The sequence below is a fragment of the Silene latifolia genome, chromosome 10 (assembly GCF_048544455.1).
Source record: "Silene latifolia isolate original U9 population chromosome 10, ASM4854445v1, whole genome shotgun sequence".
In the NCBI taxonomy this organism is placed as follows: Eukaryota; Viridiplantae; Streptophyta; class Magnoliopsida; order Caryophyllales; family Caryophyllaceae; genus Silene; species Silene latifolia.
In genome coordinates this window covers 91,603,360-91,614,050 of record NC_133535.1, presented here as the reverse complement: position 1 = coordinate 91,614,050, position 10,691 = coordinate 91,603,360, and the positions used below count along the sequence as shown (strand labels likewise).

At 33.8% G+C, this 10,691-nt stretch overlaps 1 protein-coding gene across 1 annotated transcript; it reads right to left on the bottom strand.

The window, feature by feature from the left end:
- Positions 1-8,406: 8,406 nt before the first annotated feature.
- Positions 8,407-10,459, bottom strand: LOC141607887 (protein FAR1-RELATED SEQUENCE 5-like). Its single transcript, XM_074427237.1, has 2 exons — positions 10,252-10,459; positions 8,407-9,557 (listed from the first exon to the last, which is right to left on the bottom strand). The coding sequence occupies exons 1-2, from the start codon at positions 10,457-10,459 to the stop codon at positions 8,407-8,409; spliced, it is 1,359 nt and encodes a 452-aa protein (XP_074283338.1).
- Positions 10,460-10,691: the final 232 nt, after the last annotated feature.

The following is a 10,691-nucleotide window of genomic DNA, read 5'->3' as shown; positions in this document are numbered from 1 at the left end:
TATTTATACTACTTTACTGTTAAAAATTAATTCGGATTAATGTGCTTGAATTATTTTTTCTACCTTTAGAAACACATTCGCATTGTTCTTCCCCAATTTTATATCTCTGAAGTATTCTTTTAACATTTACTTTCTAGTTTCTGTTAATTTTGAATTTTTAATTGAAGGAAATAATATATATTGTTCATACTTTGACTTTAAATTAATGTGCGTATTGTTTTTAATATAGAAATCTTTTTGAATCATCTAAAAGTACATTATCTTTGTGACTAATGTACATTTCCTAAAATTAGGTAATGGTGATTATTTCTACATGTCAATTTTATATTTTCAATTGAATGTAATAATATAATACATTCAGTTTAAAATAATATGCCGTTTGTTTTTAATATAGGAACTGTTTCGAAATATGTAAAGAACATTATATTTGTTATTAATGTACATTTCGTAAAATTAGGTAACTGATGATTATCTCTAATTGTGAATTTTTGGGTTTTTAATTGAAGGTAATAATATAATGGACATTCAGCTTAAATTAATGTGCCGTTTGTTATTAATATAGAAATTGTTCTGAATCATCTAAAAGAACATTATATTTGCGATTAATGTACATTTCCTAAAATTAGGTAATCGATGATTATCTCTAATTGTGAATTTTTGGGTTTTTAATTGAAGGTAATAATATAATGGACATTCAACTTAAATTAATGTGCCGTTTGTTATTAATATAGAAATTGTTCTGAATCATCTAAAGGAACATTATATTTGTGATTAATGTACATTTCCTAAAATTAGATAATATTTTGATTATCTTTACTTGTTTCGTAATTTCATTTTATTATTACGGACTATGGAGCAGGAAGATAAAAAATCTGAAAAGCGGAGAAAAGTTACTTTTATTTTTCACCAAACGAAAGTTCCACGATGGTAAAAATGAGTGTGCTCCATTTACAAGAAAGCGTAAATCTGCTACTATTAACAGTAAATCTAAGTCTATAAAATCTTTCGCAAAGAAGATAAATGAAGAAAGTGACGATGATCTTGCAGTTAAGAAACAAATTGTTTCTGTTAGTAAACAAATTGTTACTGCAAAGAAAGAAAGTCCTCAAATGGGTAAAGTAAGTAATAAGATGGTATTGGGTTCCAAGTGTAAGCAGAAGTTTGATTTCTCTTCGTTTAAAAGTGCATATACGAGAATGTCTCCTACAGGAGTAGTTGAGGTAGTTGAACGTTTGTCATACGAACAGTGGTGCGCGCTAGAAGAGATTGGATTTAGTGGGCTGTTTTGGTTAAGAGTTTGTTCCATTCCTTTAAAGCTTGGGTCTTGGTTATTAAGCAAAGTATAACCCATACCAAAATCAGATCGATCTTCTTGATGGTGAGAAGTTGTACTTGAAGGTTTCTGATGTAAGATCAACATTTGGATTTCCAATAGGCCCTAAAACAGTTGAATTATCAAAAACTCATACTGAATCAGAAAAGTTTCAAGAGTTTTACGGCAAATGGAAGCAACAATTTGGTATAAAAGATGGACAAGTTCCACTCAAAACGCTTGAGAATTGGTTGATAAATCATGATCATGGTGGTGATGAATTCAAGGTTAACTTTGTTGTGTTTGTTGTTTCTTTGCTAATGAGAAACACGCAAAAGCCTTTGGTTAATCATCATGTTTTAAAATCGTTGATGAATGTTGATGAAATCAAAGATTACAATTGGTGTTCCTTTTTGTTAAAAAGTTTACAAGAAAGCAAGATTGAGTGGGTGGAAAAGGAGACTCACTTCGGCGGGCCACTGTTGTTTTTGGAGGTAAAAAGTCCCAAAAAATATATTTGAAGTTCATAAATTAATTCAACATTGGAAGGTACGTTTTCATTCTCTTGTAATTAATTTTTTTTTTTTTTTTTTTTTTTTGCAGCTTATCTATGTTGATCGCGTTGTTCATGTGGAACGAAAAGTTGAAAGAGATTATTATACGTTAGTAGGTTGGACTAGTAGTTTGTTAACATCGAGAGAGAAGGATGAGATGAAAAGCGGTATGTTTGGAAATGGTAAGTTGGAAGCACCAATGGAGGAGGTGGTTGACAATACGGGTGTCGAACATCTATCAAACAAAGGACTACACGGAGGAGTATATTCTTGATCTTGCTAAATGTATAACTAGTTTAGCTCAGAACATATCATCTGTTAAGGCTAAGTTAGAAAAAGGAGCATTAATAATTAAGGAGAACAGATTGCTTTCGAAGCTGTGTGATCATGCATTTAGTTTACTCAATTTGTCAAATGAGCACAGCTCCGCCGATAGTGAAAGTTCTGTTGGTATTAATGTTCTTTGATATTCAGATCTTTTCATTCTCTGCTTTGAGATTGATGTTAGTAATCATCCTTTGGTTGTTGAAGCTTTGAATAATGTAAACAGAACTTTAAAAAATAGTATTCAGGTTGAAAGCATGTCATTGAAGAGGCCGATTTTTTATACATACAAAAAGGTAAATATGTTGATCATATTTTTTGTTATATTATGTTAACTTGGTGCTTAAGTGTATTGTTCTTTAATTTGATACATTTCAACTATTCCAGAAGCCTTGTGCATTGAGAAAAGAAGGTGAATTAGTTGACAATGGGAATGAAGATAACAAGGAAGGGGTGTCAAAAGGAGAGTCAGAAGAAAACAAAGTTGAATCAGTTGAGGTTGAAAATGGGAATGAAGACAACAAGAAAGAGGTGTCAAAAGGGGAGTGTGACAACAACAAAGAGGTGTCAGAAGGGGAGTGTGAAAATGGGAATGTTGACAACAAGAAAGATGATGACAAAAATGTACGAAATGATTCGAAGCATCTTTATGTTGATAGTGACGCGGAGAATGAGGAAGAAGCCAATACGGATAATCTTATAAATACCCTTGTATGTAGCATGTTATCAGAAGATTATAGTGAAGAACCCAAGGCAACCAATCCCAATCCAAGCTTAGATATTAGTATTGAACTTGATTTACTAAGAGGAGACACTGACCCATGTACAGAGCCATCTAAGTTTCAAAGATCCTTTGTATTTGCGACTACGTCTACTACACCAAGGGAAAAGGCATTGTTCTTGCTAGGTATATTTTATTCTACTCATTATGTTCCTTTTAATTAATCATTATGTACATTTCGTTTGGGTATTATGTGCATTATTAATAAAGATAATGTACATATGTGTAATTAACTGACTTGTTTTGTGTAACGTCTGAACCAGTGAGAAGCTCTTTGAGTTTAAGAATGTCGTGGGTACCTGATATCTTTTTGCATCTCTAAAACCACCTCGGTATATAGCAGATGTTGTGGTTAATTGTTGGTCACTTACTGAATTTCAATGAAGTTGAAAGAAAATCTTGACACCACGTCGATTCTTTGCTTCAACCCTCGTATTTGTATGTAAAATTTTATTTCATTCTATGTTACAATAATTTTATGTTATACAAGTGTATATTAATAGAACAATATTATGTTTCGTGTGTGTGCAAACAAGCATTTCAAGGGCAAAGGAAAGAATTCAAATTTGAAAGAGAATTGGAAGTATTCAAGAGGCATTTTAGAAATGAGTTAAATCATCTTTGGGATTATTGATGTGACAAAAGTTGATATGGTTAGCTCAAACAATATATATAGTCAATACCAAGTGTTTTTCTTTGCTAATTTTATGTCTGTTGTATCTTCTAATCATTTCTTATATAAAACAGTTTTTTTCCCAATAATATCCGACAAGCATTTTTACCTGCTCGTATTCAATATGGAGAAGAACAAGTTTGTCATTCTTGATAATCAACAGCATGATGAAACCCCAAAAACTCGTTATGGAAACAAACCTTGGAATATGGTAATTGTTCAGTTGCCTTTCATTGGTTATTTTTTCTTTTACAATGTCATATTTTTTGCACGGTCTCTCTATATAGTTTGATCTGAATTTTTCCATGCAGCGTAATGCTTTGGCAGAATATTTCAATGACATTGGTGATTTGAAGGAAAGAGTAAGAGCAATGGAGCCTGCTGTATTGAAAATGCCTTGGAGAAACCATCAAAATGTTGTTGACTGTGGTATTTACACAATGAAACACATGGAAACGTACAAGGGGGGTCAGTATTGGACTTGTGGGTTGACAAAAAACAACGTAAGTTTCTAAACAATTTATATCCAATAATTGTAAATGTACTTTTGGTTTAATTAAATGATCTTTCTTAAAGTATTAAAAGCACATTCTTGTTTACAAGTTACCTATCTTAAAGATATTTTAACTTTTGTAGATGGATGGACTTCGAATATTGAGAATCAAATATCTTTGCACTTTGGTTTCATCCAAGTGCAACATTGTTTGTGATGACGTTTTAACAAAGGTGAAGCAGTATCAAGAGAAGCCCTTCCCAAATAAACTGGATTCGTCTGATGAAGAATTCTACGAGGGTGATGAGACTGTTGGGGATGAGAAGATAGAAGATGAGGTAGTTGGAAAGAAAGAGAAGAGTACCGATGATATTGGTGTCCCTGACAACAATGAGATGTTATGGTTAAGAAGAGAAGAATGGAGGTAGGTTGTACAGAAGGGAATATTATACCAGATGGCTACGATGCTTCTGAGAAGAATGAGAACATGACGGATGTGAGTAATACAAACGACAAGAGTATAAATGAGCATAATCGGTTGTGGTGGTGACACTACCAAGGGCGAAGTCATCAACAATGAAAATGTTCATGAACATGAAAGAAGTCAACCAGAGTCTCCGAGCATCCTTGCAAATCGTAATTTACTAAACACGAGATACATGCATTATTACTCCTCTTATCGAGTTTCAAAATTGCATTTCTTGATTATGTGTCGTATAGTAGAGGAAAACATACCGATTTAGCCAGGTATATATATATATATATATCTCTACTAATGTACAATATTTAAATTTAAAATGTTCTGTATCCTGTTTTGAGTTAACACTGGTAGTCCTGAACCAGGGAACTTCTTGTGCATGTGGGTGAAATTTCTCTTTGGCGTATTGAAATGGCAACGCTACGACAATCTAAATATTTTAACGAGTGATGTGATCGATTGTTGGGCAAAACTTTTGAATGCCAAGGAATCTAGAAGAAACTCTTCCGAGCCTTATCGATTTTTTTTCACCACAGTTGTGTCTGTAAGTCAAATATTTATATAAACTTATTTCAACAAGTAAATTTTGTAATGTTTTTTCCCTTGATTAACATCAAAAACTTTACTTGTCTTGCATCTGAGATGATGCTTCATGGAGAACTGGACACCGTTGAAAATTTTATCGTGATTAAGGATATAATGAAAGAAGAGTTTACCCAATTCTCGGTTAACCCAGATAGAATTGATTTGGTTAGCATTGACAATATACACTCTTTCTGCATGTTATATTTAATTTTCTTGTTTCCTAATTAAATCTTTTAAAATCTCGATTCTTCTTCCCGATTATATATAAAAGGCATTACAATTTACTAGTCATTGACAAAGAACAAGTATAAGTTCATCATCATTGATAATGTGTATCGTGACGGAAAACGAGGAAGAATGTTTCCACAATAGACCACTGTCTTTTGTAAGATTCTATGCTCTCTTTTGCTTAACAAAGACTACATACTTGTTCTTATTCATTATTGTGAATGTACAATGACTTTACATAGAGTGTACCTTCCCAAAAATTTTGTGTCTGTCTTAATTTTCTAATTTTTGTGATATTGTACCTCATAATTATTAGTGTCCTAATGTTTTCCTGCACCCCTTCTCCGCCAGCGTAATGTTCTAGCAGAATACTTGAAAGACATCGGTGTTTCAAAGGTAAAAGTTGATCGCATTAAAAAACTGCAGCCTATTCTTGCAAAGATGAAGTGGAGAAACAACACTAACAAGACTGATTGTGGTGTTTACGTTATGAGACATATGGAGACATTTAAGGGTAATCTAAATTGGACTGTGGGCTTAAAAAAGGCGATGTGAGTTTTAGAAGTAATATAATTATTTTTAATACATAATTCAGTACACATTTGTACATGTTCTAATCCCTTGTTTTCTTTATTTTGCTAGGATGCTCCCCTACTGATTCTGCGGAAGAAATACATTTCATATATGATTTCAACAGAAGGCAATGTATGTTTTGATCTTTGTACTAAAGAAGGCAATGGATTTCCGTTCAAACCCACTGCCATGGGAAGAATATGATGATGAAGATGAGGAAGATCTTTGAATTGAAGCCGTAAAAACTTTTTTTAGTTTCGTTTGTGACATGTGTGTGAGTAATGTAACATATATTGAGGAAGCTACGAGTCGTACAACCTGAAGTTTGAAAAAATTTTAATTCAAGAGAGTGTTATATTCCGGAAACAAATTTCAATAAAGTTTATTATGTTCTTGCTGAACAACAATAATGTTTATTGTGCAAAACGTCTTAAAATTATTGTACTCTGGGAAAACAATTCCAATCAAGTTGATGTTGTCCCTGCAGAATAACAATAATGAACCTTTAATACAAATGTAATATACTTTGGCTATAAGCATCATGTACTTTGGCTATAAGAGTAATGTACATACAAGCCTTTAAGAATGTTCCTTGCAGAACAACAATAATGAACCTTTAATACAAATGTAATATACTTTGGCTATAAGAGTAATGTACTTTGGCTATAAGAGTAATGTACATACAAGCCTTTAAGAATGTTCCTTGCACAACAACAATAATGATGCTTTAATAAAAATGTAATATACTTTCCCTATAAGAGTAATGTACTTTGGCTATAAGAGTAATGTACATACAAGCATTTAAGAATGTTCCTTGCAGAACAACAATAATGATGCTTTAATAAAAATGAAATATACTTTCCCTATAAGAGTAATGTACTTTTGACAAGTATAATCGAATTGTGCATACAAGCCTTTAAGAATGTTCTCGTAGTGTATATTATGGATGTCTATCCTTGAATCAAAAATTTGCACCTTCCACTTCGTTATCAGATTCATCTTCTTCATCGTCGTCCTCCACATCATCAGATTCATCTCCTTCATCGTCGTCATCTTCATGGTAGTATTTGGTGAATATGCATCAAAATGTAAATTAAATATCAGATTTTATAAGGAGAAAATGGCCAAAATGAACAACTAAATTGATAATAGATTTAATGTTAACCAAATATACATTCTTTGAAATTTTCATCTGTGCCTTTAGAACAACCATAATGTTCATTGCACAAAGAGCTTATGTGCCTCCATATAAGATTGAAGATTTTGGAAGGTAAACACTATCCGCTATGCTTGTATAATTTAATAATTATTTAACATTAATGTAATATGCTTTAACAAGAAACCAAATTATAGATACCTGTCAGATGGTTTGTTTCTTTGCAAGTTCTAGAGTTGTGTCCTTGGCGGCCACATGTTTTGCAGTACCTCTTCTCTTTTCCTCTCTTCTTTAGGGCTTTTAACATTTGTGATTCAATTCTCTTGCCCTTGGTCCTACCCTTGTTTTTAGATTTTTTAGGAACATGAATCACCAACTTCTCAGGTATTTTGCAGCCCACGTACTTTTCTATTTCTTTCATCTTGTCTTTCTTCTTTGCTGGTACACTTACATTACTAATCATATCCAATCTAATATCTCTCAGTTTTTCAATCAAAAGCTTCATGTCGTTATCATCACACTCAGCTACGCTGACATAAGAATAAACCTCTTGCCACAGCTAAGTACTCAAACTTTTCCGGTCAGAAAACTTTTGAGAGACATCTATCAGTTTGCCATCTTTGTCAAAGACAGGCTTACTCATTGCAGCTTTTGTCCATCTTTGCGTTATGTCTTTTTCGGTATTTTCCGAAAATCTTGGTTGTGTAGAATCCAAAGGCGGTGCTCGCACAACAAGCCCATTCTCGAAACATAGAACAGGAACAAGTAATCTCCATGTTATCCGGTGAATATGCTACGTTCCATGACTTATTTGGCATCTGCAAGTCTGTTAGAATATATATTTTTGTCTCATCAATCTTCTCCACATCTTTAAAACGGCAATCGACAAAGCGCAACCAATTCTGTTTGGAAGTCTTTGAAAATGTTGTGCGAGTACATTTCAGAAGCATGGACTTCAAGGTTTGACTTTGTTTTCCGTGGGATTTCAGAGTGTTTGTTGTCCTTTGTTCAATTTGGACTGCTTGTGTCTTTGTGCTTCCAAGGCACTCTCATAGCACACCCAAAACTCAACAAGGGTCAAATGAGGTGTGAGGAACCTGTCAAAGAAACTGTTTTCACTCTCAGACCTAGAAGTAACCCTCATCAAGCCAGACATTGAAACATCTTTAAAGTAGGCGGGGATCCACTTTGTTCTCGAGATCGTACAAATCTGAAAACCACTCGTGTTCTACAAGTTGATAATCAGTCATTATCTTCCCCATTGTTCTTCGAATTCATCAGGCTCAAGTTGGTTGTTCCAAACACACCTATTGAGCCTGGTCTTAAAATCCTCATCTTGAAACAGTTGATAACTGACTTTCTCTCTTAGTTTCTTCATTATGTGCCACATGCACAGTCTGTGTGTTGACTCCTTAAACACTTCCGGGACCACCGACTTCATTGATTTGTCCTGATCAGTAATTATAATTCTCGGTTGGCACCCGCCCATTGCTTCCAAAAATGTCTTGAACAGCCATGTATAACACTCAATACTTTCATCACCTAACAACCCAGCTCCAAACGTTATGCACCTTTTGTGGTGATCAACTCCTGTGAAAGGCACAAACACCATATCATACTTGTTTGTTCTATATGTAGCATCTCTTTGATAAAACCTCACCGAACAAACATGTAGTTCTTTATGCGCAGATCGGATCTCGCGCCCAAAACACTCAGCCAAGCACTTGTTTTCATCTACTATAAAATCAAAGTAAAATGAATTGCATGTGTCTTTTCTCCCTATAAGATTTTCAACAAACATTTGTGCATCAAAATTACCAATGTAGGTTTTTATGTCCCTGACAAAGTTTTTGAAATCAACCTCAGTAGCCCCAATGTTGTTGTAACCTCCACACAGCTCCTTCCAACCTCCATAGGCTTTCACACCACCTAGTTTTAGCACCTTTACCTTTGTGACAAATTGCTTCTGTACCTCTGTCATTTTTCGGTTTCCTTTCAAGAATATTGTAGATTCAGGCGAAGCAAGTGGATGGTTATGCGCTTCATCGAATCTGGTAACAATATAAGTTCCATTTTCTTGGTATTTAAACTGCACTAATGCACGACAGTCAATTCTTGTAATCGGCCTCACACGGCTTATGTCTGTCACATCAGATTCTGCATCATTCTCAGCAGTATCGGTATCAGTATCAGTCCTCTTCCTTTTCCTACTTTCCTTTACACCTTGCCTATTGCAGACAACATTCCTTAATGCAAAACTGTTTGGTAACTCATTGCCTTTAATCCTTTTTGTTGTTGCAAGTCTTGGCGTAAACCCACAGATTGTACAATATTCTTTGTAGAATAACTCTGCTGATTCTAGCGTTTTGAATACTTGTCCTACTTTAGGTTTCTTTTCCTCTGGACAGAATGGAATGTCTTGGATTGCATTTAATGTTTCAATTATTGTCCTTGGTGTTTTAAAGTTGTTATTTGTAGAAGAAGACGTAGTTGCATCACTTGTACTCATTGTCTGGTTCAACAGTAGTTAAGTAAGTAAGTATATTAAATATTATTGCATCAATAATGCAGTAATCCAATTCTAATATGCAGTAATCCAATTCTAATATGCTCATTGTCCATTATCATGCCTGTAAAGGAACATTTATTTTAATGATAATGTTCATAGGAAATATTGTTGTCCATTTTGATATAGCATATATATAATGTATTGAATGCTAATAACATTAAACAAAGAAATAGTCATAATATTATTTCATTAATATTAGAAAATATTTACAAAAGCCATTTCAGGCTTTCAAAATGGTAAAGCCTACTAAGGCTTATACTGAAAAAAAAAAAAAAAAACAAGATAATACCTAATAACAATAAACAGAAGATAACACAACATATTTCTAAACTAATCTAACAAATGGAGTCATAATAATTCTCATCCCTGCATTTGTTCCTCAATTTCATATTCTTCTTCTCTTTCCTTTAAAAATCGTCGTTCTTGTCTTTTGTGATGTCTAATTATTTTTGCACGATTAGTCATAGTCGTGCGGGATCATTAATCTGTCAAGCATCCGATTATTCTTTGTGATAGTTATCACACCATTTTCATTTCCGTGAACCGCGCCTCGGTAATAATCCCTCTCCTTTACCTCTGGGTCGTTCCCTATAAGGAACCACTTTGACCAGCCCTTGCACACCATGGCCATGTTTTTCTTTTCTTCCCTCCCAAGTCGCTCAAACAAAATCTCGAGCAAATCCTGAGTAGTAAGCAATTGATGTAAAGGACGATCGGGAGATGGTACATCCATCTCCACAGGAATGTCATCTCCATCAAACCAGTTTGAAGAAAAGCGGCTTACTTTCCATTCCCTATAATGGGCCATGAAATTTTGTTTGTAACCATCATTCTTGAAGGGAACTATCAGGCATTTTGAGTAGTCCATTGTTTTTTTTTTTTATAAGAAAATTAAGTACTTTTCTGAAGAGATTAAAAGTTTTGGTTATTGGAAAAGGTAGGATGGAAAACTAGTTGTATACTCT

Excerpts from the sequence above, each read along its gene's own strand:
- LOC141607887 (XM_074427237.1), bottom strand. The coding sequence starts at position 10,459 with ATGGATGTACCATCTCCCGATCGTCCTTTACATCAATTGCTTACTACT. Across the intron at positions 9,558-10,251 it reads GGTTCACGGAAATGAAAATG|AGGAAAAGAAACCTAAAGTA; the intron begins GTGTGATAACTA and ends CATTCTGTCCAG.